This window comes from Lemur catta, chromosome 23 (assembly GCF_020740605.2).
Source record: "Lemur catta isolate mLemCat1 chromosome 23, mLemCat1.pri, whole genome shotgun sequence".
Classification (NCBI taxonomy): Eukaryota; Metazoa; Chordata; class Mammalia; order Primates; family Lemuridae; genus Lemur; species Lemur catta.
The window spans coordinates 19,559,701-19,578,455 of record NC_059150.1 but is presented as its reverse complement, the minus strand read 5'-3'; the positions used below and the strand labels follow the sequence as shown (position 1 = coordinate 19,578,455).

Sequence of the window (18,755 nt, the reverse complement as noted above, 5' to 3'; positions counted from 1 at the left end):
TCATTGTGAGGCTTCGGGAAAAGACCATTGTCCCCAGATGATGTACCCCTCAGGGAGTTCTGTGTGAAGCTCTTTGTTAAGGCCTCACATGTTTAAGACTCTAAAACCCTTTAAAACAGCTTAGCCTGGAGTTTCACCCACATTAGTGTTCCTGGCATACAATGAATTTGAATGGGCCTTTAAAATAATGAACATGACTCTTCACATTCAGGGTACAATTTTTTTAACTACTGCTTCCCCAAAACTTGTTTCATCTCAAAACACCCTCTGGGAAACAGAATATCTCTGGATATTTTTCAGACTTTTACTTTCCTTAGAATGTCCATGTGGCTAATTGAATGGTATCTCTGGTTTTGATTTAATTCTAAAATATGTGGATAATAACATGACTATTTCTGAATCTGGTCACAAGTCTAAGTTACACTTGACAAGCTGGCCACTCAATTCTTAAAGTATCTCTTGTACATTCTCAAAAATACCCATTATTTTCAAAAAGGCTCTCATTTTAAAGAATCATAATTTTAATGAGTTTTCACAGAAAAACAAAACTTTTAAAAACTTCTAATCCTGTGATTCTCAAACTCGAAAGTACTTAGGAATCACTTAGGATCTTGATAAAATGCAGATTCTAATCCATTTGATCCGGGTGGGCCTGAGATTCTGCATTTCTAACAAGCTCGCAGGTAATGCCGATGCTGTGGGTCCAGGGTCACACTTTGAATATGAAGGCTCTGAGTCCACACCATTGCAAAATATCACCCATCTGATTATGTTGTTTCCCTCCTGCAAAAACTTGCTATGACCGACTGCTCACTGCTTGCCAGGGAAAGCCCAAACTCTCTCGCAAGCTAGTAAAGCCTCCCACGACAGAACTACAATCCAGCTCCAGCTCTACTGTGAAGCAGCCACACCAATTCCGTATGTTCCCTCAAATTCCACGGACACTGCATTTCCCTGATTCGGTCCCACTGTCACCTATGCCTGGGCAGCTCTACCACCAAAATCTTCACCAAGCCTCAAGGCACAGCTCAAATGTTACCTCTTCCAAGAGGCCTTCCCCAAGCCCTTCTAGAAACAAAGTAATTCTTCCTCCCACCATACCTAGCACTTGGCATTCAAATATCTACACTGGTATGTCTGGTTTTCTGGAAAGTTATTATGATCCACCCAGTAAAACTGTAAAACTTCATGAACCCAACTCAGGGCTTAAAAAGATACTCAGTTTTATAACTTCCACACCCCTGGCTCCTAAAGAAAGGAGTCCATCTGTAAATCCTCTAAAGGAATTAAAAATTCCACAGGATTACCCGCTAGACTTTTGGCCCCAAAATGAATATTTAACACCAGTGGTTTCAGGCAGCTGGGGGGACATCCTGTCTACTCAAGAACAGCCCCCGATGGTGGCCCCCACCCCTGCATCCCGGATGTTTCCTCACTGTCTCCTAGAACATTCTCATCAGCATACAATGTCTTCCGCCTTTAAAAAAACACACATACAGCAACAACAAAAAAAACCCACCCTCCATCTCATTTCACTATTCCCTTTACAGCAAAACTCCTCCTCTGAAAAGACTCACTGTCCCCCCTTTGTCCCCTTCTTTCTGTTTGACGCACACCTCCAGCCACCAAAACTGCACTTGTCAAGGTCACCAGTGCTGCAAAGTGGGAGTCACTTCCTGGACTCCTCTCCCCTGATCTAGGGGCGTCACTGACAGAGGTGGTCACCCCTCGCTGAAATCCTATCTTGGCATGTCTTCTGGGACACAACTTCTTTTTCCCTCTCCTCCCGCACCCTTCCCAGAAGCTGCTGTGTTCCAGTCTCGTGCGCCAGCCCCTCTACCTCCCCAACTCCGGACACTGGAGCCACCAGGCTCCGTCTTTGGACCTTCTCTCCTCTACCTACGCTCAGTCCCCAAGAGGCCCCCGGCCTGTCCTACAGCTGGAAATACCTTGGGTAAACTAAGGATGCCCAAGTTTACACCCCGACTCCAGACGTCTCCCTGCCTCGCTCTTCCTCACCTTTTCTGTGTGTCTTCTTTGCCCTTTTCTGTTAAAACGGGACCTTCATACGGAGCCAGGACTTGTTTGTTTGGTGTCCCTTAGCACAGGGCCTGGCGCACAGTGATGCTCCATGCATGTTTACCCGATGAATGGACGAATATTGTTAGAGAATCACAACGTGCGTCTCCGTACGCATTATGGAAAAAAAGTCATGGTGGCATTTCAAAGGAATAAAACCCCTACTGAACTACATTCTTTTAAGATATTGTCTTGACTGCGAGCGTGTAATGCCAAGAAACGACACACTTACTTCCGGATCACCGTCTTGGACTCTGATGAACTCTGGCTTCCGTCTTCTTCACAGCTTGGGCTCGTCAGGTTTCCAAACCTTCAGGGAGAAAAACAAAGCAAGCGAGCAGAAAGTCAGTGGTGTCGGAAGGCAACCCCATTGGACTTCAACTACAAAGTAACAGTTAGACTTCTCAGGAGGAATTGAGGAAAGAAATACTTATGACATAGCATCGAAAATTGATGCGGTATTATCATTGACAGTTACTTAACGGGTGTATGTACATATGCTAAACAGAAAAGGAATTCAACAATGAATCACACTACTCAAAGCTGTCTCTTAATATTTAACATTTCTCTGAATTGTTTTGGATGGCATTCGGTTTTTCCTCCCAGCAGGAGGATCAGCTATTGCACGGTACAAAGAAGGCAGACCCCGCAAGGGCTCCGTGGCACAGCTGCCCCTGCCCTGCGCCCCTGCTATGCCTGTTCAAGGGCGACGTGGCTCTGCGGGCACAGCTGCCACACTCGTGCCACTCGGCAGCACGAAAATGATGGCCGCACTTAACAGTCTGGTCTCCTTGAAGGTAAGTCCTGCCGTGGAAGGAGTGGGTGCTAACTCCAACACTCAGATGAAGGCTGTGACAGAGACAAGGACAGCAGAGCAGAGTCCTTGTGCCTCGGCACCAGGAGAGCAGCCGTGGCCATGCCGAGGCCGGGCTGCTCTGGACACGGCAACTGGGGAAGGGGGCGTGGGGGTACAAATTTTTGGAAAGCAATAGGTACTTAAATTTTAAAAGTTCTCTCGTTACAAATTCAAAATGTGTTCAATAATCAGTTGGTCCCTAATTACGATGTTAACCTGTTCTTCCCACGCCACGTGTGAGCAAGCCTACTTCACACCAATATATCATGTTTTGTTTGTTTCGGAATGTACATTTTGTATTTTCACTTTAAATTCTTAAGGAAGAGACTTGACATTAATTTATAACGCCTAGACTACTTCCGCAGCTTCTCCTGCCATCAGTATCCAGAGATTCCTCGGAGTTTCACAAGCTCGCTGTCTGTCCCCGAGTTTGGATAACAGAAACTCTGTAACTGGTGAGTTTACATTTTTAAAGAGCACACTTTTGTCTTCTACTAATGGGATTAAAGGCCCTAGTATCCTTATGGCTCCTTGTTCCTAGGATTTACAGATCTTTTTAAAAAGAAAAGCCCACCATCTGGTTTGGGCGAATGCCAGTCCATCTGTCCCCCATCACTCGTCCCGGCAGGTTCCAGTCTGCGCCCTCAGGCACAGCCCCCCCCCACCTGCTCCTTTCTCTAAACTCATCAGCCTTATGGATTTCTTGGCCTCCCAAAGACATTTTCCACTGGTCTCCACCCTCCCTGTTCCTCTTCATTCCGTCCTGCACCTGCTGTTTTGAGGGCTTCCAGGGCTACCCTTTGCACCTCCTGAGATAAGACCTCAGGCAGATTAAGATTTACTCAACCCCATGTGAGCAAGGCAGGGATGGGAAAGGAGATTCCTAGTAAATAAACAGAGAGGGATGTTTTCGCTCTATCTTTGGCCACCATCATAGTGAACTGTGTCCTCGTGTTCTCTCGCAACAGGCTTTGTGGTTTCTTTAAGTAGGAAAGATTGTTGTGGTGCAGCCAGGAGCAGAGCTGGGGGACGGCCACTGCACCTTCCACCTACCCAGGGAGATCTAGAGACTCTTCTCCTGCCGTCCCTTAATGTCTGAATGTGAGACTTAATCTTTATTCTTGTCCCATTCCATGTTAGCCCGTTAATTCTGTCTCTGGTTATTCTGGATCTATCACATCTTTTATCTTCTGACCAGAAGCTATGAGAGGTGGAAATAAAAGGGGAACATTCTTACAAGGGAAAGGTGCACGTTTGACTGCTCCTGATAGTTTTCTTTTCAGAGACGTTTGCACTAAAAGTTTCCAGATCTTTCTATTCTTTAGCTTTAGTTTCTCATACTCTCCTCTTTTCCTACGTTTTTCAGACTCAGAGACAAAGTACAGATTTGGATGGCACTGAAATCTGTCACAGTTTCTCTCCCGGAATGTGACACCCCGACGTGCAATCAGATGGGGTTAAGAACGACTAAGCAACTTACGCTGGTGAGCAAAGTTCTCTCTCACTAATTAAGCTGGTACCACCTGCAATGGCTCAGAAGACCACGTGGGTATTTTTCCTGGCTACCAGAGTGTCTACAGGTTCACAGCCAGGACCTAAGTGCCTGTTCAATAATAATTTGGAGACCAGTAAGAGCCATCAATAATAAGGCACGTGTGGCAGAGCACAGGGTCCAGTTGCTCAGGCTCAAACCTTGCAGACATTCCTGATTGTTTTCCACTCAGTCCACTGGAAATCCTTTTGGGTCTTCCTTTACAACATATCCTGAATCCACACACTTCTCATCACTCCATTGCTTCGACCCTGGCTCAAACTACCACCATCTTTGGCCTAGAACCAATGCAACATCAACCCAACTAGTCTCCTGGCTTCCGTCCAGCAGCCATAGCAATTCTGTTCAGTATAAATCAGATCATGTCACCGCTCTGTTCAAAACCCCCCATGAAAAGCTGGGCATGGTTGTGCACACCTGTAGTCCCAGCTACTCAGGAGGCTGAGGCAGGAGGATCGTTTGAACTCAGGAGTTTGAGTCCAGCCTGGGCAATGCATAGCAAGACCCCCAATTCTAAAAAAGAAAAGAAAGAAAGCAAAGAAAAAGAAAAAATAACCCTCCCATGACTCTCATCTCACCCCGAGAAAAGGCCAAAGTCTTAGGTCACAAGGCCCTAAACGATCTAACGAGACCTCTGCCCCATCTCCAGGTGCTTACTCCCTTCCAGCCTCACCGGCCTCCTCACTGCTCCGCCCGCATGCTGGGCATCCTCCTGCCTCAGAATCTGTGCTTGTTGCTGCCTCTTCCCACACCTGTGCCATTCCCTCAGCTCCTTAGGTCTTTGCTCAAATGTCACTTTATCAGTGAGGCCTTCCCTGACCACCTATTTAAAATCCAAACCAACTCTAACATCATCCCCTTCCCTGCTATATTTTTCTCTATAGTTTTTCTTTTAAATTTCTAATACACTGCAGAATTAATTTAGTTACTATGTTAATTGTCCATTAGAATATAAACTCCATGGGAGCAGGATTTTTGTCTCTTTTGCTCACTATTCTTTAGAGCTTGGAACGGTGCCTGACACCCAACAGGCACGTGATGGCTATTTGCAGCGAGCAAAGAGTGCTCCTGTGGGTGTCCAGAGAAGACGTGACAATGGACCTCCCAACTATTAATACCAGGCTCAGATTTGCTTCTGCAAAGGCACCCTCTGGCTTTATGCTTTTACAAGTGGCAAACCTGTCTGTGCCTTCATTTCTAGGGGCTTAGGGGCACAAAAAAGCTTCAAGATAGCTGTGATAATTCCAAAAATCCAAAATTAAAATGAAAAAGACAGTTTTTAAGATGTTAAACCCAACATCTTGAAGGTATAAACGGCATGAAAATGCAAAAAGAAAAACATGTGTATACACTGTTATAAAGGAGTCTTTTAGAAGTGAGATAAAATGAAAGATCCTGTAACCCTTTGGAACTTAATGGACTAGGGAAGGGATGATCTTTCTCCCTGCACCTTTCTCATCATTAAGGAGAATTAATGCTTCACAGAAAAGAAAGTAGACTAGCGTTGGAATCAAGAACTCTCTAATGTTCAGGCTAGGTCACCTGAGAGTCAGTTTTACTAGATTAAGAATGTTTCTTTGATGTTTGCCCTAGACCCTCTCATAACTTCCCATCAAAAATCAAAGTCAAGTTCAATTCACTTATTCCAGGGGAGTAAACAAAGGGTATGTATGTGTGCGTTTAATTAATGGCAGTAGAATAACTACAGACAAACCTGTCAACAATGTCGCCTCCAATTTCTGTAAAGCCTCCCTAGGATTTAAGATCAAAGCTCCAACCTCTTAAGGAGGCTTACCAATGAGCAACTGCCCTTCTTTAAACAGTAACTCATAAAACTTAAATTGAAATACAAATTGTCAGAATGACTTTGACATGGTTTTTCTCTGTTATCACAAGGCAAAAGAAAGACTCACAAATGTCTCCTAAAGTACAGCCTTAAGCAATTATTTACTGCAGCCTAAAAATTCCCAAAAAGAAAAAGAAAAAAAAACCAATACAGTGTTTAACTGGCTGCTAATATTTAAACAGGAAATGGTTATTTCCAGAGGGGATGTCTGTATTCTTTGGAGTCTGTCTGGGAGGATGAAATGCTTAATATGTGTTTGAAGGGAAGGACAAGGTATATTTGTGACTCAAAGAAATCCTTAGATAAAGTTGGTGGTGGTGGGGGGGGGCTTCCTAACCTTTACTCCCCAACAGAAAAGTCTTAATAATGCCAGCCCAGGGTGGGGGTAACCCTGAAGAACTTGCCAGGCTCTACTTGGTTCTGGCAAATGATTCCATAATGACAGCAGTTAATAATTATTGAGAACTTACCACATGCCAAGCACTGGATTATTTTACTTAATTCTCACAATAATCCTATAGGGTGGTATTCTTATTCCCATTTTACACATGAGAAAAAGGAGGCCCAGAAAGCTTAAGTCATATGTCCTCAAAGACACAATGAATAATCGGGGCAGGATTTGAGCCTCGACAGACTTCAGGGACCAGCCTCTGGGTCACCACCTTACCACCCAAGCTCTGGCTGTCTTGTTTACATCTTTATTTTCTGTCTTCCTCCATCACACTGTAACTCTTTGAGGTGACAAACCTTGAGCCTTTCATTCATTCATTCAGTCAGTCATTCATTTTTTTCCTCAATTAGCCCCTCATTCAATGAGGATTATTTATTAAGGACTATGTCCAGGTACTATTCTAGACATTGAGGGTACAGCCACAAACGAACCAAAGTCCCTGTTTTCATGGAGTATACATTGTAGTGGTGGGGGGAGAAAGACGACAATAATCTAATAGTTAGTTAATATGTATTAAGTCAGATAGTGAAAGTGCAATGGAGAACAATGAAACAGGTCAGGGTGACCAGGCCCAATGGAGGGTCAGAGGTTGCTATGTCATATGGGGTTTGCAGGGGAGGGCCGCTGTGAACGTGACAGCTACGTAAAACCCTCCAGAAGCTGAGGCACGGGCCATGCAGACCTCTAGGGAGGGAGCCTTCCATGTAGCAGGAAGAGCCGTTGCAAAGGTCTTAAAACAGTGGCAGGATGATGTTTTTAAGACCCATCCAGCTCCAGTGAGGAGCCCAGCTGAGTGAGCAAGGGAGAGCAGGAGATGACGCATGGAGGTGACAGGGACAGATCGTGAGGGCCAGGTAGCCTGTGGCAAGGACTCTGGCTTTCCCCTTTTATCTTGGTTACTGCTACTTCCACTGAGCCTGGAATAGAGCCTGCACATGGCAGACACTCAACAGACGTCTGCTGAATAAATTAATGAATACCACCATTAATGAAAACCACCTCTACCACCATGAACACAAGAAAAGCTGGGGAGGGAAGAGAAGGGAAGGAGACACTTATCGGGGATGGTGAAAGAACAGAAAGGAGGAAGTAAAGGAAAGAGAGACCGCACATGAAGCTGCTGACTCAAGGACCTCTGGGAGTCTTTGCTGTTCTGATGAACCCCAGCTACGGAACATCTTAGGCGTTTTTCTTTAACTGGCCCACAGGAACACAGGTCAGGTATGAAAAAAATGTTCAGAAGCTGACCTTGACTCGGGAGAATGACACGGGCGAGGTGGCCTGCAGATGTCTGGAACGCCACGCAAAGCCCTGGTGAAGACTTTGGACCGCATCCCACCGACCAGCGAGACGGTTGCCTGTAACCACTCTGAATGCCATCCTCCCCCGCAGGCACCTCTCCACCCACGCCTGACCCGAGGACCGGTCACGGCCACCAAGCCTGCCTTGGAAAGGCCTTGTTCCCTCTGTGAAGCTGGTTATTCAAGGGGAAGACTAAGGTCAAAGACCACCAGGCAAAAACTTCTTATTCTCTTACAGGAAAGGAAGGGGCCAGTGAGACAGAGCAGAGAACCCTGTACTGTGCTTTGCACCCGTGAGGTCTAGTTGTCTAGGCAAAGTTTTCCCACGGTTAGAAAAAGACAGAAGACCCAAAAAGAGCTGCCCTCCTCCCCTCCAGGCCTTTGCCATGAAGGGCCCCCCCACCCTGCCCACAATGTCCCCACAGTAGTCCCTGACAGCTAAGCAAAAAGTACCTAGTGTTTCTGCTGCACTTGACAGTTAAACAAAACGCTATAAAATTTTTCTCAAGAGTAACACCTTCATTCCCAGCCTCAATCTACAACTGTCTAAAGAGGGGATCATAAAAAGGACAAAACTACATAGACGTTCATCCAAGGGAAAGAATACAAAAAGTCGTCTCTTGTTTCTCACCCGAATTTCAAGTTATTTAAGTATGTTGGCTCTCCCACCCTCGCTACTTCCATTCCAAGTTCCTGTCATCCGTTTCTTTTCTCTGTCTGGCCGGTTTTCTGCACTCAGAATTTGGTGGGCCATCAGCATCCCCTCCTTCCACGTCTAGCTCATAACAATTCTTAACAACCAACCGCAAGTGTGGCTTGTTGGTCAGCATGCTACAGTGGCTGGGGCTACACGAAGAACAACACAAGGACCAGGTCAGGACGGGGGTAGGAAGCAGGCAGCACTGTGACAACCACAGACTCTGTTAATGAGTCTAGATTTTTCTCAGGTTGAAGATGAATGAATACATTATTAACAAATCTGTTCAAGCCTGTGGCTCGGTTTTCCCCAACCACAAAACATTGTTGTTGCAGAGCTCTTCAAGAATCTTACGAAACATGCTGTCTAAAACCAAACACAATCATGGTATCCCATCATTTTCAGGACGAGTTTTCTCTCCTGTGCTTACAAAAACTCAGCATAGCATCAATTTGCCTAAAGTGGTGCCTACTGCCAACTTTAGCAGAGGACAAAGCAAAGGAATTGTGTTTCCCAGGACTAGGGGCCTGATGTCATTCTCAAGGGCTAAGTTCACAAAAAATAAATGTAAAACAAAAAGTCAAATAAGAGAAAAGTGATAAGGAAAACACAACTAACTCAAAAGCAGCCAGCACCTTCATCTTTTAGAGATTGAGATACTTTTTTTAGACCATTAAATTTACTTTAATGAACCATTAAATTACTTTAATTAAGTTACTTTTCAGAACTGTACTTAAGATTTTTGCTGCAATGATAATATAAGCTAAGAGCAGTGCCCTGTTCTGACTCACAATGGCCACTCATGTGTCCCCTGTCACCTATGCTAAGAACTCTTTGCCTGGGGGAGTTGTGACCCAGAGTCCCTGGATGAACTTACACAGAAGTCTGGGAATCCCCTAAATTGTATGCAAAATTTTGTGATGTGTTTTTTTTTCCTACTAAGAGAGTCTGTAATTCTCTGTAGATTCTTAAAGGGGTTTGTGATCAACCCTTCCCACCAATTGCTGAAAAACAGTCAAAACTGCTGCTTCAGATTACCAAAGCTGAATTTAAAACTGTCTCCGGTCACCATGCAGAATACACACACGTTGCCTTTCAGTTTCTTGTCAGTTTTGTTTTGTAGTTTCCAAACATAAGCACACTTTTTTTCAACCTGCTGGGCAATTCAGTATTCTTTTCAAAAAAAAAAAGGATAACTGCATGTCCTGCCTCCCTTTGCCAAGTGAAATAAAAAGAGAGCTACTTCGTGGTAACATTTTTATCTCTTAGGTCTTTCAAATCCCATTTCAAGAAAAGAAAGCGAGCCTGGTTATGATCTGAGGCAAAGCCTCTGACAGCATCCCTGTAATGTCTGCTTTACCAGAACCATCACTGCCGTCCCATAAAGCTAGGGTTCTGCAGTCACCACGTGATGGCACGAGAAGTCCCATAGGGCTACCGGCTGAGAGTTGGGTCCACTGGCAAAAATAAGTAAAGATTTCCCAAAGACAACCAGCCCAGGAGGGAAGAGAACTTATTTCCCTTTCCCCTCATGTAATTATGGTTGGATGTAATTCTAAAACAGTACCAGATTAAACTTTTCTAGTGAACCCAAAGCAATTGGCACAGTTACAGAGAGAAAATGGTAATAATAATGCCTGTCACATCGAGGCTGAGCCCTGTCCTTTGTTTCCAGCCATACTTCTTGGAGCTGCGTATGTGACCACAACTGAACACGGCACAACAGCCCGAGCAGAAAAAAAGATGAAGGTGAACATCTGACCTTCAACATCTTTAAACCCATGAGCACTAGATTTGTGGAGTCAATCTCCCTGACAAGATTTCCTTGTTTCTTATCTGTTGCAGCTGCAACAAATTACCACAAAGGTAGTGGCTTAGAAGAACACAGATTAATTATTTCATAGTTCCGTAACTCCAAGGTCCAACCCAGGTCTCAATGGGCTAAGATCAAGGTATTGGCCGGGGCTGTGTTCCTTCCTAGAGGCTCTAAGAAAGAATCCATTTAAATTGCCTCTTCTGCCATCATTGACCAAAATGTCATGATGTAGTGAATGACTGCATTGTGAACATGGAAGAGTAACTAGCTTACTAAACTTCATTAACTTGCTCCTACAACTTCTTGACCATATCCAGAAATCTGCCACCTAAGCTTCAAAATTCAAGTAGATCCATTGTTTTAAAGAATCACTACTATAAAACCAGAGAAGTTGTATGAAATGGAATGAAGCTGCTCTTCTGCACTAGTTTCCAAATAAAGCACATAGCTATGTTTTGACCAAAATAAAAAATAAAAATAAATAAAAAGAATAAATTGCCTCTTCTAGCTTGGAGAAGCTGCCTGCATTCCTTAGCTCGAGGTCCCATCCCCTTCCTCCATCTTCAAAGCCAGCAACACAGAGAGCATCTATCTGATCTTGTTTCCATCTTCACGTCTCTTTCTCGACTGTCTTCTGCCTCCATCTTTCACATTTAAGGACCTTTGTGATTACACTGGGCCCACCCAGAGAATCCAAGATAATCTTATTTTAAAGTCAGCTGATTGTCAACCTTAATTCCATCTGTAATCAACCTAATTCCCCTTTGCCATCTAACCTATAACCTAACACAATCATAGGTTCTGGAGGTTAGGATGTGGACATCTTTGGATATGTAAATTATTATAAATGTTACATCTTCTATTGTTTGCTGAACTAAACTGTTTTTCTTTACCTGATAAAGCGTGAACAAACAACAGCACGAGACCTTCATGAAGGACGTGACCTACAAAAGTTTCCAATGTCCTTTCTATGTTATAAACATTTCGATACTCAAAGATTCTTGTAGCCCTTGTTACAATCTTCTTTTCTCTTATACCAGCCAATAGTTTCACCTTCCTCGTAGCCACAGGAAATAAGAACTGAGTCCAGTTTATCTTTCAGCAATCTGCCCTTTTTAAAAACCATTAATATATACACCATCCAAGAGTTTTTTTGGTTTGGTTTTTTTTTTGCCTACCTAGAGAAAATCCGTGTAAACTCATCTGCTATAACAAAAATCTTAATAAATGGCCTTCATATACTAAGAAATTCTCAACCTAGTCAGGACATGCAGCACGTAAGTCTGTATGTTAAGCTGGAGAGGAAACAGAGCAATGTTAAGATTTCCTGAAAGCTTTTGCCTTCCTACTAAGCAAATGGGATGAGCCTCCTGGAGCCACTGAGGAATAAATCACACCTTTTCCATGCACAGTGGGACAAAGGATTTAAGGGGTGACCCACTCGTTTCCATTTTGCCCTGTGGAAAGCTGGGGAGGGGAGTTACTAAAATTATGAAGAGAATGCTATGGCATTATTCTGAAAAACTTTCCCACATCAGTGATAGAAGTTAAACGTTAATAAACTCTTAGAACAAACAAAAGTATGGAAAAAATCATATAAGAGTTTAACAGTAACAAGATTTAATCTGTTCATGCTGTAAAAGACCAGCACCTGGAGGTGACTTATGGTCCCCAGTGTGAGATGCCGTGAGACCCTTCACTGGGCTCGGTTTCCAGGCTCTGCTTTCTAGAGCTCTCAGCACTGATAAGCTCCTTTCCTCAGACCCGGAAGAGCAGAAGGAAGACATTAGGGATCCTGCCTCCTAGGGAAAGAAAAGGAAGTAAGGGAACCTCATGAGCACTGCATGCCAGCATGAATCGAGGAATATTTGGCAAGTGCTTAGTGTAATTCTAGCACTAAATAAAAAACTTAAATTATTTTAAGTGAGGTTTAACAAAAAGTAATTTGGAACATATTGCATGCATCTCAAAAACAATTACGCAGCTTCTCATGCTAAGAATTATTTGAGAACTGAATGGATTTGTATTATGGGCTTTTTATGGAAGGTTTGCTGTTACCACCTCACAGCTCCCAGGGGGGGAAAGTTTTTATTAAAAATGCACATTCAGTCCTCACTGCCTTGACAGTGATGGTACAAGTCTATAGCTTTATTTGTCTCTCCCACTAAACGTAAGTAGAGGCTAGGTAATATACACTGCCATACCTTTCAAAGCACCTGCTTTGTAATAGGCATGAATAACAATAACCATTATTTATTTGTTAGGTAAATAGTTCCTAAGCACCTACTGCAGGCGCCATTCCTCTCCAAGTGTAGAGCCATGAGTAAGACACACGTGTTCTCTGAGCAGGGAAGATTGGCAAGAAATAAGCAAAATAAATAAGGTAATTTCAAATAATGTTAAATGCCATGAAGAAAGAAAACAACAGGGCAATAAAAATGGTAACCTCTTAAACACTTAACATTTTCCAGCCACTATGCTAAGAACTTTACCTATATTATTAAGTTTAAACCTCATAATAACCCTCTAAATTAGGAGCTATTTTTATTCTCATTTTATAGATGATGAAACTGATGCTAATAAGATAAATTAACTTGCTCCATGCTGCAGAGCAAGTAAGGAGGGCAAAACTAGGATCAAATTCAAGTTTCCTGACTCCTAAGCACGTGTTCTTAACCATTAGACTATGTGCCTCACACCTGAATCTCGTGGCTAAAAGAAAGACAGAAAAAATCGCTTTTCCCATGAAGTACCCTGAAACTCTGAAGGAAAGAGAAGCATATTTGGTACTTAAGACAAAATCCTTAGAAATAAAATTTTCCAGCTTTATAACTGATCACCTCCTCTCTGGGCTGTGGAGGAACTGGCTTCACTAACAAGGACAGTCCCATGCTTGCTGATTACTGGAACATCATGTTTTAGATATGAAAGCGTTGCCACTTCAGGTTACATAAAGTGTGGATTTAGGGTGACTGTTCCCACAGTGGTGACATATTTGCTTAAATCCACTGTGCTTTCTCATTTGCTATCCCCCACCCTCCAGCAAGAGCCGTCTTCCAGAAGTAGCTCGTCAAGGTCAGGGATTTGGCCTGAGCCCATCAAATGCACAGAAACGGTCCAGACGCAACGGGGACCTTTATGGCCCATGATCTATCTAAGTGATCACCTAAGATCACCGGCCAACGTTCAGTCTTGAGTCCCCTCCCCCTAAAATCCTCTCTTATCGTCTGTCATAGAACCTAGCTCTTATCTCCCAACGGTCATAGTAACTTTACATAAATTTATTTGTATGCCGTTTTGCTTAGTGTGACTCTCTCTCACTAGGCTTTAGGCAAGAAGAGGGCAGGGGCTACGGCAGGTGTGTCCCCTGTAACACTCACACTGTACCTTGTGCCGTCCACCGCACACATTAAACAGCCGATAGACTCTGTTTGAGTAGAGGAGTGAACCAGAGCACTGGTGGTCAAGAGAACTGCCCACAAGGGTGTGCAGGGAGGGGCCCCCACGAATTGCATTGTCTGTGGGAAATCAGTGAGGGAGTAGCAAAAAGGATGTAAGCCCTTCCTTCTAAAATTAACAAATCAAAGGCGGTAATACTGTGATACTTGGGAAAAGCTTCTGAGGCAGAAAGGGGAAGCTTTTAATTCCAGCTCTGCCACTAACTGACTGAATGTCTCTAAGCCACACGATTCCCCTCCATAAACACGGGGGTAACAACAAGTAAACTAAATGAGACGAAGTGTGTGAAAATGCAGGGCAAGAAGTCAGTTCGAAGACCTGCTGAACTAGTGTCTGTGACATAAACAAGCAAATTTAAGTCAGATTATCTTAAAGAAGAATGTTTACAAATGGCTTTAACCTTTATCCTCCCCAAAAGTCCTCCACTGGGAGAATTCTCTTGAAAGGAAGGGAGCGATTCAGACCATTGCTCAGTGCTTTCCACGCTGTGGCCTGAGTGTGGTTGGTGGCTTGGCAAAGGTTTCCGGAGACCCCGTGCACCCCTGCTCTGCCTGTTGCTGGCATTCTGCTTGCTTCTGAGATCAGAGACGTGTATCAGAGAAAGGGAGAATGTTCCAGAAATAGCCCAAAAGGTAGCTACTGTGACAGCTGTCTGAAGAAAAGTCTCGACACTTATATAAACATTTCATGGTTCTTAGTAAGGATCACTGGCTGAAGGAGGTTTCTCTCTACATTTGAAGCCGGGCATTTTCAGTGGTATCTAATTCAGCCCATTACTTTTTTAAATGATATGGTAGGAAGAATAGATTTTAAGTGGAGTGTATGTTTGAAGTTAGAGAAAATAAAATCTCAAAACCTCAACACAAACAGCTAACCCACAATTCAAGAACTTTCTCTTGGGCTAATAGGAAGCCAGTGTGGTCTAGAATTCACTCTGAGCCATGGTGAGAAGCACAGGAAACAGGAGTCCTTGTGAAATGCTGATCACGCCAAGGGAAGGATTAAACAAATACATGGGATTAGCCAAACATGCCTTCAAACCACTGTCTATTGGTCAATCATGAAGAAGGCTCATATTAAGAGAATGAAAAAGCTATAAAAGGATAAAAAAAGAAATCCCGGAAAGCAAACAGTTCCATACAAGAAAAGCCACATGATTGGAAGTCTGAAGGGAAATCAAAGCTTGACTTCAAATAAGCTTTTCTCTGGTGGGAAATAAATACTGTAGCATCTGCCTTCAATCCATTCTTGACTGCTTGTTATATGATTAGCACATGCTGTGAAAACTCAGTGTTAATTTCACAAAAGATAAGTCATCTACTATCAAGACACCAAAAGAAATAATTTAAAAAATTGTATCAGGGACCCAGAAACAAGTTTACCACAATTTACTGACAAGAAAATAATATTTCATTGTTTATCTTCAGAATAGGCAAGTTTGTACAATGTAATTGCTTCCTCTTGATTATAGACATTAAAAGTCCCAACAACCAATTTAAGAACTCAGTGTTTTATAGAATGTGCTTTTTGGTTAAATTCAATCAAGACTGAAGCCTGGCCACAAGATATCAGTGCGAGCAGGAAATGGCACATGAAGAAATATCCATGTTGAGATTGGTACGTAAACGGAAAAATCCAAATTTCTGCAGAGGAAGCAAAATAAAGGGGATTTATTTCTCTGCATTTCTTATACCCTGTTTTGTCTACAGAACATGTTAGAACTTTATTTTATACCATCGTAAGTGGTTATCTACTTGTTTCATAAATGCAAGCCTTATCTTTTGCAGTAAAACAGTAAGTACTCATAGTGAGTGGCTCTAGGTTTTATGGATATGTAATGTGAGAACATATGTGATTTGAGGGATCCTCCTGAAGAAGAAGATTACAAAATTATGAATATAAAATTATGTAGAGGGTACTTCAAGTGAGGGGCCCTGGAAGTTAAGTACCAGCAGCTTCACAGTAAATACACCTATAAACTGTCTCAAGGCAAGAACTAAGTCTTGTATTTCTGAGTTCCATCTGCATGGTGTCCTGCAGAATGCTGGGTATTTTATAGGCATTCAGTGCTTGATTCCGCTCATTTCAGAAGCAAAAAAGGATCAGACTAGGAGATTAAATTCATTGTATCAAATGGTACAAAATAAATCTTAACTCTTCATTCAGTTATACCTTAAATGATAGTTTGAATTAAATGCAATTTGAATTCATGTTGATTGTATTTTTTAATAATCAAGTTAGTATTTTAACAATTCAAAAATATCTATCCACTATGATAGGAGAACAAAGAGAAGATTTTTCAAAATCATCAAATAAAAGCTGGATGAACATGAGTCACAGACTAAACACTCTAGTTCCTGTGTGTGTGTCCACTATTTAGGATGAACAGCTGGAATTTACGTGCACTCCTTTGCCGACCACAGACAGCTGTGGCCTGTGATCAATGGAGTCAGCCCATAAATAGAAGAGGTTGCCAATTCCAAAGTAAACTTGTAGAGTTTTTTATGTTTTTTATGTTTTGAGTTATTTCCTCATACTGCTTGCCAACAATTAGCGGTCTGTATCTTTTTGAAACATGAATTGCCAAAAAGAGAAAATTCGTAAAATTTTTCAATTTCTACTTATAGGTATGAGCTATAATATAAGCAATCTATGAAAGAAATGACTCACCAGTCCAAATTTATACTCCAGGCTTAATATTTTGTGAACTGCTCCTATGCAAAAACCTACAGAACTTCCTATCTAAGATCCTATCATAACCAGATCAATGCATGATAAAGAATAGACATTTTGTGAATATTCCTGAATATGAACATATGAGTAACCATTGGTCCAAATAAATTCACTCTATATACATCTACAGGAAAATTACTTTGAGGAAAAGCCCACTGTTATTAGTAACCTTACTTACACTGGAATAGAACTTGATTATTAAAGGCATTTCTGAAGACTGATAGACATGTCTACATAAAAAATTTTAATGACATCACAAAAAAAGAATCTTAAACAACTTTTAAAACCAAGGGACCAATTAGGAAAAAATATTTTCAACATATGTTAAGCAAAAAATTAATTTCCTTAATATAGTTATAATTAGATGATCAATTAATGAAATAATTAATGAAAATAATCCAAAAGAAAAATAGGCAAAAGATACCAAAAGCAGTTCACAGAAAACACAAATGGCCAGTAAGTATTTTAAAAGATGCTAACCCCACTCATAAATGTGAGAAGCATAAATTCAAAAGCAATGAGCTACCATTTTTTAGTGGTCAGCTCACGGTCAAGGTGGTTTCAAAGGCAGAAATGAAGCATCCACGGTTGACAAGTGTGTGAGGAAAGTGAGAGAAGAGGCCACCTCTCCGTGGATAGGTGTGCTGTTGGTGTGTCCTTCTCATGGGCAATCTGACAATATCTTTCAAATCTTTAAATTCTGACATACTTTGACCGATCAGTCACTGTTCTATGAAATTATCCTATAGTATTCTTCAGCAACTACTCAGAAGATATATATTCAAAAACACTTCTTGTAGCATTGTTTACAAAATTAAAAAAATTGGAGTTTAAATGTCCATCCACAGAATAATCCATTTAATAAACACTGTAAAGCCATTAAAAAGAGTATGGTAAATCCATCTGTATGTACTGATTTTGAAATAAGAACTTACCTCTCTTGAACTTTCAATATGCCAGCCACTGTTCTAAGCCTTTTATATATGTTAATTCACTTAATGAGTAAAAAAGTCTCCAAGATACATAGATAAGTAAAAAATGAAAAATACAGAACAGACCATGTACTGTGATTCTGTTTGTATCATATATAAGTATATACGCCATGTGGTAGATATATTAATATATAAACAAATATCATATATATGATATATAGTATGTAAGAGTGAGAGAGAGTGTGTGTGTGTATACATGCACACATTTATACACACCCAGAAAAATTTGGGAAGAATACAAAAGAAATGGTTTACAGTGATTACCTAGGAAGAATGGGACAGGAACTTGGGGAAAAAGAAATTTTTACTTTTTATTTTTATAGTTTTCTGGATTGATGGAAATTTTCACCATAAACATGGATTACTTCTATTTTAAAATGTTAATATGTGTTATTTGCCTAGTTAGATTATGGTATCTTTAATTTTCTTCTTTCTACTAACATATATTTTTAAAAATCTAATAAATGTTATTTGGGGGGAAAGTTGCAATGTGAGAAAAATGCCAGCATTGATTTTTATACCCTAGGATATATCTCTAGGATAAGAACTTTTAGTATGACCAGAGATTACTTTCAAAATTTAAAAAAAAAATACCTAGTTAACAAAAATCAGTACTCAACAAGCCCAACAAAAATACCCTATCTCACTTCCTTCCATATGCAGGAAACCTCAGAATATGTAAGGACTTGGATGAGGATTCCCATGATTCAAAAACAATTGTTTGGCTGACAGTTTTCTTCCTCCCAATATCGAGTTAATTTAATGATATTTTTTTAAAGACCAAGTTTAATTATAAATAAAACAAAAATAAGGAGGAAAATATAAAGATTAATGAGTAATATATAAATTGCAATGTCCATTGCTGTACTAGACGCAATAGGTGCCTTAACAACATGGATCGAGGATGATATTTATGTGCATATCCATAGAGCAGCCAATCGCGGTGACTGTTAAATCATTATCATCACCATCA

The 18,755-nt window shown here is 41.5% G+C and overlaps 1 protein-coding gene across 5 annotated transcripts in view; it reads right to left on the bottom strand.

Moving 5' to 3' along the window:
• RGL1 (ral guanine nucleotide dissociation stimulator like 1) overlaps positions 1-18,755 on the bottom strand; it is a 150,166-nt gene that overhangs the window by 54,381 nt on the left and 77,030 nt on the right. For all 5 annotated transcript variants that reach the window (XM_045536386.1, XM_045536390.1, XM_045536385.1 and 2 more), the window contains one exon: positions 2,312-2,389. In XM_045536386.1, the coding sequence (XP_045392342.1) occupies positions 2,312-2,389 (78 nt within the window). The remainder of the gene's footprint in view (positions 1-2,311; positions 2,390-18,755) is intronic.